Source organism: Fukomys damarensis, unplaced genomic scaffold, assembly GCF_012274545.1.
Source record: "Fukomys damarensis isolate Sample0158 unplaced genomic scaffold, DMR_v1.0_HiC HiC_scaffold_14, whole genome shotgun sequence".
Lineage (NCBI taxonomy): Eukaryota > Metazoa > Chordata > Mammalia > Rodentia > Bathyergidae > Fukomys > Fukomys damarensis.
The window spans coordinates 60256360-60273377 of record NW_022900926.1 but is presented as its reverse complement, the minus strand read 5'-3'; the positions used below and the strand labels follow the sequence as shown (position 1 = coordinate 60273377).

The window sequence follows — 17018 nt, the reverse complement described above, 5'->3', positions numbered from 1 at the left end:
TTTTACTTTCTCTAAGTTGGAATCTTGATCACAGGGAATACCTCCTTGGAGTTACTCTGAGTTTGAGAGCATCTTTTTGTGGTAGGTTCAGAGGGAAATCTGAAATTGTGGGCCAAGCTTCAGAATCTCCAGGTTTCACAGAATGAAGATAAAAGTTTAATTATTGTTTGCTCCCTACAAATCCCCACAGATAAGATAAGGCAGCTAGATTATGAGAAGCTAAATGACCCGTTCACTGCCGCAATGCTGAACTCTCTCCTGATACTCCATGTTTAATGCTCTTGCCACTTCACAACTCTGGAATTAATAAATCAATTAATAAATAAAGCAATGTTATAACATTGAATAACAAAACACCATTCATGCCCTCATAGGGGTAATGACAAAGACACAAAAGGAAGAGTGTTAGCATTGGAGCTCTGGCTCCAATAACTTGTTCGAATAACCTGTTCTTACTTTTGCTCTATAATCTCATCTCTAGATCTACTGATGACTTGACCTATCCAGAGAAAACAGAGTTGATAGATCTACAGTATAAGTCAAAGACCTGTGGCTATAAACTTTTTTATTTCAATTAGTGATCATTTTTTTCTGGCAAAATAGAAAACTGAAAGATATGCTATTTGTAAAAAAATGATGATAATTGTGGCAAAAAGCTATTGCTTCGAGAAATTTTGAGCTCTTCTTTCTTCTTTCTCTTCTGCTTCTTCTTTAGTGCCGCTCACCTGTTAGCGAATGCCTCCGGAATGGCTTTTTACCAAAGTGAGCTTTTTCTGGATAGTTTTCTCTGTCTTGCCAAGTGATGTCATGTTCTACCTTGCAACTCTTCAGAGTCACACGAACAAGAATGCTCTTGCCAGATGCAGCACCTGAACCTCAGACTTCTCAGTCTCCATGACTGTAAGACATAAATTTCTTTTTAAAATAAATTGCCCAGTTTGTGATACTGAGTTATAGCAACAGAAAACCAAATAGGACACCACCACTTGATAAAATCTCCAAGTACTAAACAGACCTACAGTGTTCTTGGTTTGGATTACATTTCACTTCTGTTTGAAACAGATATCCATACAAATCAGCTGCATGTTTTGAAAAGCTCTTGTAGAGGTTCAAGTTCACCAATACACTGAAAACATAGATGAGAAGAGTCTTAACTCAGACAATTTAAGAGCTTGGCTGTTCAACCCAAAACTGAAATCTTCCTCTCAGTCTCAGGTTCAAACATAAATCAGAAAGCAGCTAAGGCCACCTCCTTTTGGAAGATCCCCCTCCAGGGAAAAGAAATGACTCCTTCCACAGCGTTCTTGAACCGATTTTGCCTGCCTTTCTGTTTAACATTTAATTCTCCTGCCTTGCACTGAATGGCTTTTCATTTTGCCTCCTCCCTTAGCCTTCAAGTTCTTTGAAGACTGTGTCTTAGAGGAATTTGCCCCAGCACCCTCTCCACCCTGAATTGTGAAATCCAACTGTGATGTAGAAGACCTCACACTCTCCCTCTGGGAGGGGTGGAGGAGGGAGATGTGTGTGGAGGGTGGAAGAGAAGGGGAAGAGTGGAGAAAGTTGCCCACACTGACCTTGCACACAGAGGAGTGGTCTTAGAAGCAGAGCTTCCTTACAGACCCTTGGTTGATTCCAAAGCGACCCATTAGCAGATGAGTATCATAGGACCACGTAATCAACTGTTAGAGACCCTTTAACACAGAAGATATTTGAGAAGGCACTTGGAAAAAGCATTATAAGGACAGGGCAAGGATCCAGACTGTCAAGCTGAACTGTTCAAATCCTGCATGCCCACTTGGTAGTGACACTACTTTAGACAAGTCCCACCACTGCTCCTGGCTCACTGTCCTCATTTACAACCTCTCAGCGTGGTTCTGAGGCTGACGGGTGAGGAATGTAAAGTACTGTGGAGAGATGACAGCAGGTCATTAAATAGGAACAGTGTTAATTCAAAGCCATAATTTCTAACAAAGAAAACTGAGATTCAAGAAGATAAGCCAATATGTCCTAGGCACACATCGCACCAGTGGAAGTCGAACAATGGCCACAGTGACTCACACTGCCACCAGGTAAATGTCATTTAGCATTTATTAAATGCTAGATATCATGTACTAAAAGCATTGTAGTATCACCTCACAAATGCCCTACAAGATGGACACCTGCATCGCCTCCATTCTGTAAAAACAGGAATTGGCACTAAGAGAGGTTAAGCACTTGCCCAGGCAGAGCATGGTGTGGCAGAGCCACGATGAAGCATGACGCTCAAACTTTTAACACTCTCCTTCCACTTCCAGACGATGCTCCTCCTAAAATGGTCACCCTGGGCCTGATAAGCACCAGATCTGATCCAAGCCTGCTGAGCAATTGCTGATTCCACAGCCTTCCATGTGGATGGGGACTGTCATCTCCAGCCCCGCATCTGGGACTGGATGTTGCCAGAGTGGGACCAGTGTTGCTGACAGTACTCTTGTCTGCACCTCGATGCCCTGGGTCACCCTTCCAGCAGATCGCAGCCTGCTTCTGCTTTTGCAGCCCTTTACTTGGTCAGCAGGTCTCTGTGCAGGCATTAACTCCCTGGCAGGAAGATCCGATGCCCATTACCAATTCTGCTCAGTCCCTAAAGAGGACAGTGAGCTTAACCTCAAACCCCGAGGAGAAAAAGCTCTTTCCTTGGCCAATTAACAATCCTCTCAGACCCCCACTGAGCCACAGAGCCAGAAAATGAGTCAATCAGAGCCTCGAAGTCCAGTGTCCCAGGAAATACAGAATGAGCATGTCACAGACCAGTGTTTTTGGTCAACTCCGTCCGTCCCTCCTAAGGGTTCAAATTCCTATGGGCTCTCAGCTCTGAGTATCCCTCTTACACCATAACACAAAGAAAAAAATGACAGCCCCTGGGAAATGGACTCTCTACATATTAACAATTAATAACAGGAGTAACAAACAATATAGGGATTCTGTCTGTAGCATAGACAGGATTACTCCTTGAAAGAGACAGGGTGTTTCCCTTGGAGGTGAGACTGCTTAAGTAGAGATTTGCTTTCTTTTTGGTACCAGGGATCGAACTCAGGACCTTGTGCTTGTCAGGCAGGCGCAGCACCAGAGATTCACTTTTATTTCCTTTGAGGTACAGGGGACTAAACTCAGGGCCTTTACACTAAGCCCGCCCCAAGAACTTTTATTTATTTTTTATTTTGAGATTGAGTCCTCCGACATCATCAAGTTGCCCAGGTGGGGCTTGAACGTGTGACTCCCTGCTTAGCCTCCCAGAGTGCTGGGGTTACAGGCCTGCATTCACCACCAACCTGAGGTCTAAACTTCACTTTTTAAGCCGCAGGTCAATGTTGTGCTTCTTGTTCAGGCTTTCTGAGGGTCTCCTCACAGAGGTTTGACTGTACCTCAGGCCCCTCCCTCCCTGTCTTTAGGGACCTGTACTTCTTTGAGCTGTCTAAACATAGCGCTGAGGGCAATGTTAATGGCGTTTCTGTTAAAAACACAAAGGCCACTCTGGGAGACTAAGTTATTGGTGTTTTTGTCTTAGAACACTGAGCAGCTGACAGGTAGAGCAAAGGGCAAACATCAGACCAGGAAATCATTCGGTGGGAACCTGGCATCTTAGCTATTCACGTTTTTCTATTTAGCAAAGGCCAGAGCAGTTTTAAAGGGTCAGGTGCACACATCAAACAGGACTCAGAATAGACAACCTCACATGGACTTTATTTTTCAAGAGGTAGCATAAAGAAATAAATAACAGGTTAGTACTTTTTTCAATTTATGGCTCTGTTGAGGACAGAAGATTCATGGTTATTTACCCACTAGCCTTACTTTGGAACAAACCTACCACAAAAAGATGCTCTCGAACTCAGAGTAACTCCAAGGAGGTATTCCCTGTGATCAAGATTCCAACTTAGAGAAAGTAAAATTTGGGTTTCTTTGTGGAAGACCAGGGGACATTCAGGAGAACTAAGTGGAGCACACAAAGAAACTGAGTTTATGAGCTTGGGCAAGTGACTTCACCTCCAGGGTCCAAGATTCCCAGCTACAATTGAGGTGGCAGATCCAAGTCCCATTTCAGTGAGTCTGGGCCTAATAGTATCTCTTCAGTGAACAGCAACAAAGGGCAGAAATCCTATTCAGGCACATATTCCAATATTCCCAGCTATAGTTGAGGTGGCAGATCCAAGTCCCATTTCAGTGAGTCTGGGTCTAATAGTATCTCTTTGGTGAACAGCAGCAAAGGGCAGAAATCCTCTTGGGGTTCCTCAGTAGGGTGTGTGGAACTTGCATGCATCCTTTCTTTTTCATAGACTTTGATTTCTATAGTTCATGATAGCGTGTGTGAACAGAAGAATAATTTATGCTGGTTTGGGACCAAAGGTGCAGAGTTATCCTCCTGGGGTTCCTCAGTAGGGTGTGTGGAACTTGCATGCATCCTTTTCTTTTCCGTAGACTTTGATTTCTACAGTTCGTGATATTGTGTATAGATAGATAGATAGATAGGTAGATAGATAGATAGATTGAAATTAAATTCATTTCCCATTCTTTCAGAGCTCTCACTCTGTGTTTTTCCTCTTCCTGTCTCCCTCTATCCCTTATATAAAATAGGCATGAATTGTTCCCTTGTTGGATGAATTTACTCATTGATTCACAGAGGCAGCACTGTGGTCCAGCTTGGAGCACAGGAAAGAATGTCAGGGTTGGAAAGTCTAGGCCTTGTACTGGACTTCTCAGCTGTGTGACCCTGGAAAATTGGAGAAGTGGCTCAGTGTCAGACTGCCAGCCCATGTGGCCTTTCTCCCAGATGTCAGTGAGAGCTAAATAATCTCACATTGGTGAAACTGAGCTACAGTGCAAATAAAAGGTGTAAAGACTGAACATACACTAGACCATCATTTCAACTCTACCCTAAAAATTGAAACATTAAAAAAGTTGAGGAAGCATATATGAAATGTTGAAGTCATTTTTTAGGGTCCTGGGGCTGATTATAGGTGTGATTTTTTTTTCATTTTATTTTTGTTTGTTTGTTTGTTTTCTCTTTTTTTTTCATTTTTGTTTTTTAAACATTTGAGTTGTGTTTCTCTTAGTTGAAAGGGAAGCCTTTTAAAAACTTGGTGTCTTATTATGACCAGCTGAGCTTGTGGGTTTCCTTGGTAAGCCCACCCTTCTTCTCCACTCCCTGGCCAGGTCCTAGCCCAAGCCCTCCACACCCTACCCTGGTCTCCCTGTTCCAGCCTGCACTCTGAGGCCAGCCCTGGCTCCCTTCCCCTTACTGGCTTGCTTTCTTTTTCCCTTCATTTCAGAACTAACTCCTCTGCATTATGGTGTGGCTAAGCGTTCCTTCCAGCCACTCCTGTACCACCTTCTGCTCCAGTTGGCCTGTCTTCTACACTAGTGCAGGCTCCATAGCAAAAGAGATTATGTAACCGATTTGACCTGTTTAGTGTTTATTTTTTTTAAAGTTTGGTCCAACATTAAAAAATGTAATTTCACATAAAAATTCAAATTTTACTTTTATCTTCCAAAAATAATATTATCTGACAAAACTAGCCCTTTGTAGCCTGACGGCTACATTCTGGTAACAATGAACTGGAAGCAAGTAGCAGCTTCCCCTGTAGATGGGACCTGCAGTCTCAGCTCTCATAGCAGGTTTTCTGCTGGCACATTGGGGACAAGTAGAGTGATTCTTTCCTCTGGGCAGAGGCAGCCCCAGCCAGAATGCTCAGCTTAGCAAGGAGAGCAAAGGCTGTAGATTTCAGTCTCTGACTCTGCTGGGCTCCCTCGTTAAAGGGTCTGGCAGTTTGACCATAGCCACTGGCTCTGCCTCCTTCTCACAGATAGGTGCCTTGTCTCTTATCGGCTCACCTATCTAAAACACCTCAAAGTGGCAGCCTGAGGTTCAGCTGTTTGTTTGCCGTACTCTCAGATCTGCCTCCTGCTTTGTCTCCAGAGTGGCTTCTCTTAGTCAAAAGATGGCATCCAGCAACTTCAAGTAATGCCTGCCACCTCTTCACTTAGCCAGAGGTGGACAGAATGTCTTTCTCTGGCCTTTAAACAAGAGTCCAAGCTCCGATCCAATTAAACCAGTTCAGAGCCAATCCCATTTGGCCAAGATAACGCTCAGTGCTGACTGGCTCTGTCTTAGTTACCTGAACAATTCATTACGCCAAGACAGATGGTGATTTAGACCAAAGTCTCCAGTGGAGATGGCAGCAGCATTTTGGCCAGGACATTCTTCAGCTGTGCCCACTGATGCAGCTCAGTGTAGCACGTTACATGTGGCCCCACCCATCATGTGCCCCTGTACACACAAGTCCCTGAGGTGACAAGCAGGAGTACGGTCACTCGTGCCTCTGGGTCCTGGCCAAATGGTTTACAACACAGTGAGAGCAGATGGCTCCTTAGAAACAAAGTCGTCTCCCATCAGAAAGATGGAAGAAATGGGTTTGTGATGGACAATCTATTGCACCTTGCTTCTATCTAGGAAGGAAGAATGTTTTAAGTAGAACAGGGAATGACAGCTCTGGATGCTGTATGTTTATGTGTTTGTCACCCTCCAGATGTGCTCCTGGTTTCTATGGCAACCCCTTGCTCATTGGAAACACCTGTAGGAAATGTGACTGCAGTGGAAATTCGGATCCCAACCTGATTTTTGAAGATTGTGATGAAGCCACTGGCCAGTGTAGGAATTGCTTACGCAACACCACGGGATTCAAGTGTGAACACTGTGCTCCCGGCTACTTTGGGGATGCCAGGACAGCCAAGAACTGTGCAGGTACAGTGTGGTAAATTCTGAGCTGTTGGGTCAGTGCGGCCCTCTGTCAGTACAGCAGTCAGAGGAAGAATTTATTTTGGGAAAACACTGCAAGTGCCCCCTCATCATTTTTCCTGAGCAGAATACATTCTTAGGAATGTGCATCCCCAATTTACTAGGGTTAGACATTTTTATCAAGGCTGCTAATGTAACAGATCAAGGGTAGAATGAACAAGATGAATGAATTTTTGTCTTATTGTTTTGATCTTTCCAATTTTGATCAAAGATATAAATAAAACCTTAATGGATTGTCCATCATTGACCAGAGGGCTGAATGAAATCTAGCATGGTTTAAATCAGTTTCCCTATTTTGGAAGCTGTCTCCTCTTTCAGTTATAGTTAGTAAAACTGACATTTCGGTGAGGTAGGTTAGCAAGCCAAGGTGCTCTTTAACCACTCCCATCCTCATTTCCTCACTTGTCAGCTATTTCAGTGACAGAATAAGAGATCTTCCTCCTTAGGCTTCAGTTAGACTGAAATGTGAACATTTTATTTGTGCATTCTTCAATGCATTTGCCACGTAGAGTGAAGCTCTCCAGACGTGACGTTAAATGCTTTCCTCTAGGGGTAAGTAGGGCTGAGACAGCATTTCTTACTCTTTGTGCCACTGAGGAACGTGGGAGAGAAGGAGGTCCTATGCTCTGCGGCTTGCTTCTGTAGAAAGTCAGCTTCCTGAACACAGACTCCCACTTGGAAAGACTTAAGAATTAGATTCAATTTGAGGAGGGCACATGTGTAATCTGCACAGATCTCAGTAAGAGTAAACTTGCCTGAAGGGAAGCAGTGCACCAAGAGAGACAGCGCCAAGAGAGGCAACACCAAGAGACAGAGCAGGAAGAGGGAGCCCTGTGTCTGTTAGATTGGAGAGGGGATCAGAAGAAGCTTTGGCAAGACCACAGCCAGGAAGAGTGACACCCGGTGCTGCCACTAAATTTGTGTTCAGATGACAGAGACAGAGCACTCATTCCAGGGGGACTCATGGGAAGCAACAAGGTGTAGTCTTGCTAAATAGTTTGATCTGTGTTTGGGGAACATTACATAGCTAAAATATAATGAATGAATACATCCCTTGAAGCTAATTGTTTTGTAATGGCAGGAAAGAGATGAAGAAAAACTCAGTTTTATTCCAGCTTATTGCTAGCAGAGATAGCTCTGTATTTCCTCTTTCGATACAGTATTCCGAGTTGACTTCCATATGAAAACTTGGTAGAGGGGATGGGGTGTGGCTCGGGAGTAGAGCATTGTGAGGCCCTGAGCACCAAAAACAAAGCAAAATAAAATGAAAAATAACTCAGTGGAAAATGAATAGTCTGTCAAGATTGGATTTTGGTTTTTGTTTCTTCCAAAGGCATTAGTGACAAACATTAGCAAATAAGTGACAGGCTCTTGGGTCTTTTAACTTTATGTAAACATGCTCCTAATACTCTCCCTGGCATTATTCCTAGCCAGTGATCGCTATCATTGCTGGTTTGGAGTCTGCCTTGCCAAGGCTCAAGTACTGGGGAGCCAAGAATTGCTTTTGGGCCTCCTCCCTCCCTCCTCCCAGGTTGCTGCTCCCTCAGCTGGCAGAGACCAACCTTGGAGTTGGATTAAGCTGGAGACTCCATCTGTGATGAGAGGGTAGCTTTCAGCTTCAATTTGGACACTTGAGCTCTGCGGCTGCTTAGCACCGTGTGAAACTCACGGGTCCCTGTGGACTCGGTTGCACAGCAGTGACAGACTCCCAGAGTTGGAGAGGAACCCTAGAAAACTTATATTCAGTTTTGCCTTAGGGTCGCCTTTGGAAATCTCATTACCAGAGCTGAATTAAGTGAGGAGTATAAACTCTATCACAGGCCACACATTCTTAAGGACAAATATAATTAATCCTCAATGAAGACTGACACTCATAACCTGTATTTGTAGAATCATGAAGACATGTCCTGTTTCAGCATTAAAAGATGGCTCCCCGGTCTCTTGTTTTTGTTTCCTGCAGTGTGCAACTGTGGGGGTGGCCCATGTGACAGCGTGACCGGAGAGTGTCTGGAAGAAGGTTTTGAGCTCCCTACAGGCATGGACTGCCCAACCATAAGTAAAAATAACAGCACATGATTGACTAACCCCACTTTCTCTAATGTTCTGTGGGTGTGGGATTAAGAAGAGCTATGTGATACTGTTTTCTCTGGAAACTGCTTTGGTCCCACCCTGGATTTAACCCTCCAACAAAGAGACCCCTCACAGAGCTATTTGGTGGTCCACTTGATTCCAGTTAGCAACTAGGTGTTCTACATTCACATTTACATAGCTCTATCTTAGAAGATTTAACAAGTCTTCACATTCAGCTTTTTCCCAGTGATTAAAGACCAGGTCATAAACGTAACTCCCAGTGGTGCAGCTCATTTAGCTCCTGTTTCTGCACTGTTTCTACAGGTCACCAGATGACACGGTGCACAGACAGTGCTTTACAGCACTTGCTGTAACTGAGACTTCAAGAGACTCACATAGCTTTCCCTAGTCTCTCTAAATCAGAAGTGAGACCAGAAATAAAATACTGGGTCTTTACCAAATGGAGCTACCTTCTTTCTTTGCCTGTGGTGCTCTCTTGCTTCTTTTCATCAATTGTGAGCCATTAGGAGAAACAGAACTCTTGGTTTAAAGATCATTTTAACATTAGGCATCTCCTTCCCCAAATGCAAGTATGTTGGCTTTACAGTCCCTCTGGGTAGGCTAAATTAATACGGGAGCATACCGTCATAGAAAATGGCACAGGATGGGAGGCACAGCTGGGTTTAGCACACACAAGGGTCGAACACATGGTCCCTAGCAGGTCTCACGAACATCTAGACCCTGTGTGACCCTAACCGCCTCCCCTAGCAGCCTGATATGGGGGCTGGGGACTCATTCCTGACAGAGTTTGTAAGACTACACTACCTTCAATAACACATTAACATATTAACAACCATTAACCCTTCAGTCTCTGTTTACCAACTCTCTAAGAGAGTGCAGCCTGAGAGAAAGGGTCTGGGCACTGGCAAGTTGCAGAGGGGGCTGGGACAAGAGGCTTCGAGACAAGTTCCAGAGCTTTCTGTACACCCTTTGGAGTGTGTTCCAGGAGGGCACTGGGACCCAGCCAATGATCACAGTGGTCAGAACCCAAATAGGAAAGGTGGGGAGCAGCAGACACAGCAGCCAAGCTCAGCCCAGGCTTTCTAAAGGCACCTTCAGAGGTGATGCCCTGCAGACTCCTCCAGCAGAAGTGCTCAAAGATCAGAGGCAGGGCCCAGAAGGGACAGGTGCTAGTGCCCGAGTGCTGACTGAGAAAGACCAGCATTGAAGGAAGCTACCAGGCATCACCAACTGACCAGAACAGAACCATCCCAAAGCACCAGGGCCTTCTCTTCACCTGCCCTTCCCACGGTTGTCTTACCTATTTGTGCTTCTTTCTCACTGCAGCACACAGTGTACCTGTCAACCTACTGTCCCTGTTGCCTGTGGTTTTTATTGTATTTTAAGTTGGGATGGTGCCTGACATGCCATTTGGCTCTTGTAAGGACCAATTTTATGGCCTGCAGCAGCTCCTCAGGAAACAGAAATACAAATGATGTTAACAGGAAAGCACAGGCACAGTGTACTCCCTGCATGTGCTCCTGGGCTGCTGTCAGTTCTGAGGAAGTGATGTGCCTGTTTCACCTCCAGACTGCAACAAGTGTGTCTGGGACCTGACTGGTGACCTGCGGCTGGCAGCGCTGTCCATCGGAGAAAGCGTGTCTGGGCTGCTGAGCGTGTCATCCGGTACCGCTGCACAGAGACACGTGAACGAGATGAATGCCACCATCCACCTCCTCAAAGTATGCCCAAATGGGGGAACTGCCACTGTTTTCATTCTGGCTTCTCAGAGTTCTAGTAGCTTCTGTGCACTTTGGTATCTGAGACCCATAGATTCATTCAAATCATTGAACCTGCAGATTTAACAATAAAACACACACCATTTTGTAGGAAATTAAACAAGTTGTAACCATGAACTTCAGCCTCAATCAAGAACTACCATCTGTTTTTAATTTTATATGAAAAAAATCACCAAATGATTCGCATCTATGTAAAAAGTTTAGTGAAGAGAAGCGCTCTTACTCTCTGTGAAACTGTACCATAGTTGAGTCATTACCACAAACATGTCTTTACCTCAGCTCCAGTTTGCAAGGTTTTGAAGAATTTCAATAGCACCTTGCTTGTTTTCCCTCCCTCTTCCTTCCATCCTTCCTCTCTCTCTCTCTCTCTCTCTCTCTCTCTCTTTCTCTCTCTTTCTTTATCTCTCTCTCTCTCTGCCACCTTTCCTTCTCACTTGTACATGTTCTCATTTTGTGAAGCTTACACACACCCAAACATACAGACACACATGTGCTCTTTCTCCTCATAGCTGTATCTAACAAAAAGGTTTATGGCAGGCCACATAAAAGACAGTAGACTTCCACAGTCCTTGCAGATCTGAATTCCCTGCTGAATCATGGACTTCTATCACAGCAAGCACATATTTTTGCAAACAGTTTAGCTAGCTGCAAGAACACAAGCAAAATGCTTAACATTGACAGTCAAGTTAATGTACTGGTGAATAGCATAAACTCTGAAATCTGTGTTCACGTCCAGCTCTGACACTAACTATGGCCTTGAGCAAGTTAGTCAGCTTCTCCATTCTTTAGTGTCCTCCTAGGAGACCAGGACACTTGTTGTGCCTGTTTCATAGACTGCTGAGAGAACTCAGTGAGTTGATATATGGGAAGAAGTTAAATAGTACCTGCAGCAGTACATGCTTATTATTTTTTTGGAGGTACAAATGGTATCCACGCTAACTGGCCAAAAATATGGAGTATAAACCAAACCGAACATCATTAGATTGTAGCAGTGGATAGAATGTTAGCGTTCTATCCCAATTTAGCAATCATACTTGTCCCAATTCCCCTGCTTGGATACACGAAGGCCCTGATTCACAGAAGAGTCACCTCACTTCTGAGCCTCTCAGCAGAGCTGTACTCACAGTTCCTCAAAGGCACAGTTTGCAGATGGCTGTCACCATAGCTGGCTGGAAGTCACTGCCAGGATTGAAGGGCTTAATCCAAAGCAATCCAAGAAAGTTATATTTATAATAAACTCAGACATGCTAAAGAAGGGAGGTGCTGGCCTAAAATAAAGAGAATACCTTTCTTTACACCAAAAGGAGGAAAATGGATTTCTAAAGTCTATTTCATTGTTCCTGGGAGCAGATCACTTCTTCCAAGGCCTGGCCACATTGAACATTTAACACTCAGGTGCCAGCCCAGTGCCACCACCAGCCTTTGTGCAACTGGAAAAAAGTGCCCTTTCCCTGTGGCCAGCCCCCCAGACTAGGGTCACTGGCCTAGTCAGTGGACCTGTCAGGCAATCATGGACCAGAGCTGTGGTCCCCTCCTTTGGACTCACCCTTTACAGAAGACAGCAGCAGTCTGCAAGCCCCACTGTGTAGAAAAGAAGTTGTATTACCCTCAGTCTTCCTATACTGAAAGAGCTTTATGTGTATCTTTAAAAATTTGGTGTGCTCATCTACTGATAATTTCCAAAACACATTTTTTTCCACAGACAAAACTATCAGAAAGAGAAAACCAGTATATCCTGAGAAAGATACAAATCAGTAATTCTGAGAACACAATGAAAAGCCTTCTATCTGATGTGGAGGAATTGGCTGAAAAGGTATGTGTTCAGTTTCCGGGGCCAGCTTTGAAGAAAGGAGTTACTAAATGCACAAGTCAGATTTCCCATTGCTGGATCAAAACATCCTACAGCAGCAGTTTAAAGGAGGAGAAGTTTAATTTGGCTCACAGTTTGGGGGAATTCAATCCATGGTCAGCAGCCTCCAAGGCAGACGGATGTGACAGAACACTCTTCAACCCATGGCAGCCAGGAAGCAGAGTGCTCAAGGAGCCTGTGACAAGAGCACACCCCCAGGGCCCTGCTTCTTCTGCCCAGGCCCCATCCCAGAGCAAGCACAAGGCTTCTGGGCAACAGTTTGGATCTTAACCACAACAGCTGCTACTGTATAAGCCTTGTGGTCACAAATGTCAAAGAACCTCAATACAGCCAAGAAAAACTGCAGTGACCAATGTCCCTTAAAATAAATCTAGGCCAGATCCATGGAGAGAGTTAGCACCATCTCTCCTGTCTCTTCCCATTTTAATAGGATTCTTGAATAGCTGTGTTTACATGGGACTTTCTAGGTATTTGCTGTGGGTAATACAGTCAGTACATGTTGCAATTAGAATACTCATTCAGCTTAGCCTTCTAGAAGTAAGAGCTATGGATCATCCATAAGTACACTTCATCATACATGACACAATTTAAATGTTAAAGAGGGAAGTAATGATAAAAGGAAAAGGTGTTGTTATGCTGACAAAGCAGCTTTGCAGTTCATCAGAAACAAAATCGCTGTTAGCCCTGGCTTCCCCCATGGACTGAAGTGCATTCCAGACAGGAGGAGGAGCTGAATATAAGTCTCAAACCCACAAGAAAGTAGAATTAAATAACCATTAAACCTCAAAAGGACATAACAATACTCTTAAATACAATATGAGAGGTTACAGTTAAATGAGATAATGAATTTGACTAAAGAAAATGTCAAATACCCAAGAAGCAACTAAATATACAAAAGTCAAATAGACTAGGAAAAATATAGAGGGAACCATGACTTGTAAAAGTTCTCGCAGATTAAGAAGGAGCACACTCAAACATGAGTAGTCAATGTAAGACACAGTTTAATCTCAAGAATCTAAGGGAGAACTATCCATCCATCCTCCGCTCCAGCCAAAACATGCAAACTAAGGAACAAGGTACTATATTTGTCTTATTACAGTATCTAACAGTGTTAGTTCCCATAATGCTTCAGCTGCGCTGGCCTAAATACTCCAGAGCTTCTGCTTTCAGACACCATAAACTGTCAGGGCTCTTTAAAAAAAAATTGTTTTTGGCAGTACTGGGATTAAACCAGGACCTTTGCACTGAGTCACATCCCCAGCTTTTTCATCGTTTTATTGTTTTTAAAATCTCATTAAATTGCTAAGGTACCCAAGCTCAGCTAAATTTGCACTCCACCTGCCTCAGCCTCCCAGGGTACTGAGATTACAGGTGTGTGCCACTGTGCCCAGCAAAATAATTCTTATCTCTTATGAAAAATAAGATTGGGAATATAGCTCCGGAGCACAGCGCTGAGTTCAATCTCCAGCACAGCTAAATAAAATAAAAAATGATGGTTAAATAAACTCTTTTGGCCTTGAAAGTCCTAAATTTTTAAAAGCTTTTGTTTGTAAAAATGTAAATTACTATAATTGTACTCTTGGAAGACTCGCCTACTTTAAAATGCATATGAAAATTATGTCCCTAGTTCCTATGCACTGGTGCATATTAATCCAGCCACTAACATTTGGAAAGCAGTGAAATCTAAGCTTCAAAGGAAATACCAAGAAAGAAACTTTTGTGGAAACTCACTAGTTCGTTTGAGTGTCACAGTTGGAACTTATCAAAAGTGTCTGGATGCTTAAGGAAATGTTTTCACCCTGATTAGCTCCTCCCACGGTTCAGGTTACTGATCTTTTTGTTGTTGTTTTCCTGCATCTAAGGTAAGTTAAATTAGGCTTTTACAGAGAGGAAATAAGTCAAGCTTGAGAGCAACCTCGCCATAGAAAAGACTCCTGGGCAACAAGAACTGATGGCTCCTGTGGTAATGTGGGGGGAACACCCCCAGCTGTCATCAGTTTCCACGGAAAATACCTTGTGGCTGCGGCGGTGCTGGTGGTGACACAGCCTGCCGAAACACTTCAGAGCCAGAGCCAGAGCCAATCCTAACGATTCTCCAGAATCCTTCAAGCCCTTAGACTAGGAAGACTCTGACTTGTGGGAGAATGTCAGGAAAGCTTTGCATCAGAAAGCCTTCTGTCAAGACACTGATATTTTAACTGGAATGAAGGGTTTCACTGAGCATGTCCACAGTGATAAAAATCACAGTACAATTTCCTCTTAAACTTGGTAAGGCCTCTGTGAATTATCGATCACCTGGACTTCATGGGACCTAAATACCACAAACTCTATTCCCTTCAAGGCACTGGTTTTGTGCCAGCCTTTATGTTCAGTAGATCCTAGAGCCCTTTCCCATCGCCTGCTTCTGGGAGCCCCTAAAGGATGCCCACGCATCTGCGTTCATAACAGCTGGTGCTCAAAGGGTCTCCTCTCGCTGCTTCTGCTACTGCTGCTGCTGCTAACTTTGTCTATAATGAAAATACCAAAGGCCATACTTATCTACTGTGTTCACAAAACCACCCTGCTCCAGGTGATAGCAGTACTGAGCTTCCAGCGGAGGTGGAGATGGCGACCCTCTTCCAGTCTCAATGTTGCTCTTCACTGGCTCTTGAAGGTCCACCCTGAAGCCCAGAGTCACACAGCTCAGTCTCCAGGGGTGGCTGGGTGAGAGTGCTGTACCATTCCCTCTGCTTTTCCATTGCCTCTCTCCTCTCCCCCTACTCCATCAGTCATAGCAAACAAACATATTAACTCATGCAAAGACATCCTTAGGGCTGAAATGAAAGTACATCCAAAGCATCTGAGCCTTACAGCTTATCCCCCCAAAAAGGCAGGGTGAATAGAAATTTGTGTTTCTATTCCAGAAAAACTGTTAAATTCCTGACATATAATAGGTGCAAGGAATACTAAAGTGAATACAAGGCCCTGCTCAAAAAATCCTCATAGTCTAGTAGGAAACACATATGCAAAACAAGAAAAAGCTATAACACAACATTTAGTAATGAAGTCACAGTTCAAACTAACGGGTAACTCTAAGGAAGAAAGTGAATACATTCGGCACAGGTACAATAGGGAAGGCTTCTCAGAGAAGGTGTGGACGTGTGACTGAGAATGACTAGTTTACCAAAAACTCCCCAACAAGAGAAAAATATTACAAGGAAAAGGACGGGAAACAGCGTGCTATTTTCTTGGTCCTAGAGGAATTTTGACCCTGGCTTTGCAGAAGATTAATTGTAAGAAAAGTAGGAGGAGCTAATGCTGAACAAATTGTCAGATAACCAGGCTCAGGAGTATGTGGATTTCATCCTGGAAGTGAGTGAAGACTTTACCTAGACCAGTTGATGGGATTTGCATTTCAGAAATGTTTCTCTGCAACATGGGTGACAGACTGGAGAGCAGAGGCTCTGAGGACAAGACACAGTCAAGAGACTGCCATGGTGGTTAGGCAGGAGTGGTGGCTTGCTGCTTTGCCTTCATTTGAAAAGCATTTACAGTAAATAGAGATCAACTGAAATTGTGGTAGTAGAGAGGGAAGAGAAGACAGAATGACAAGTGAAATAAAAGACTTGGTGACCAACTGGAGGTGAAGAGGATCAAGGAAGGATCTCTGTCATAAAGATAAGGATGACTAAGACTGAAACTGTACACTGGGTCACTCTGAGTATTTTAGGGGAAGCATCGGTGGATGTCCAGGGGTTGGGGGAGGTAGAGCTTGGGGTCTGTGTCCCAGAGGATAGGCAAGGTCTGAGAAGGTATGTGGGAGTTGTTAACGTTTAAAATAAGGTAAACCCACACAAGGAGAATAACATACCGATTACTCTATTACTTTTGGGTCCAAGGCTGTCTCTATTCATGCTTGTAGCCCTATAGCCAATAGTAATTACTAAAAGTACCCCTAACCCAGATAGTCACAAAAGTATCCCAGTATAAACAATAAGCCACTGTATCTGATCACTGTAGATATTTTATCATCCTTTGCTTAATGTACATATTTTTAAAATTAATATTCTAATTATTACAAAAAATTTTTTTCCACTTTTTACATCAGATAAGTACAAAGAAAATTCTCTGTTGAGGTGAGTAAATGGTTAATCATTTGTAATGTAAAGCACCAATCATTTTATAGTTGTGAGGTAATTTTTTAAATTTCAGCTTTTCATAAAGCAGGGCATACCCATTTTTATCATGTTCCCATATCATTATTTTCCAGCCAAAAGCAAAGTTAGAGAAAACAATTAAAACAATATATTAATAGATACTGTTTTATATTCAATAATTTTGCAATTTAAAGTAATAAATGTCCCTCTTTGCTACTCTTTGAGTCTTTTATATCTCTATATCCATTCATGTATACAGCTATCCATCTTTATAGCTCATAGCGCCCTCTGGTGCTTATTAGAAGAGTTTTTTTTTT

At 43.5% G+C, this 17018-nt stretch overlaps 1 protein-coding gene across 1 annotated transcript in view; it reads left to right on the top strand.

Moving 5' to 3' along the window:
- Lama4 (laminin subunit alpha 4) overlaps positions 1 to 17018 on the top strand; it is a 148674-nt gene that overhangs the window by 48997 nt on the left and 82659 nt on the right. The window contains exons 8-11 of the mRNA XM_033763178.1: positions 6558 to 6772; positions 8787 to 8882; positions 10487 to 10638; positions 12398 to 12508. Coding sequence (XP_033619069.1) covers positions 6558 to 6772; positions 8787 to 8882; positions 10487 to 10638; positions 12398 to 12508 — 574 coding nt within the window. The remainder of the gene's footprint in view (positions 1 to 6557; positions 6773 to 8786; positions 8883 to 10486; positions 10639 to 12397; positions 12509 to 17018) is intronic.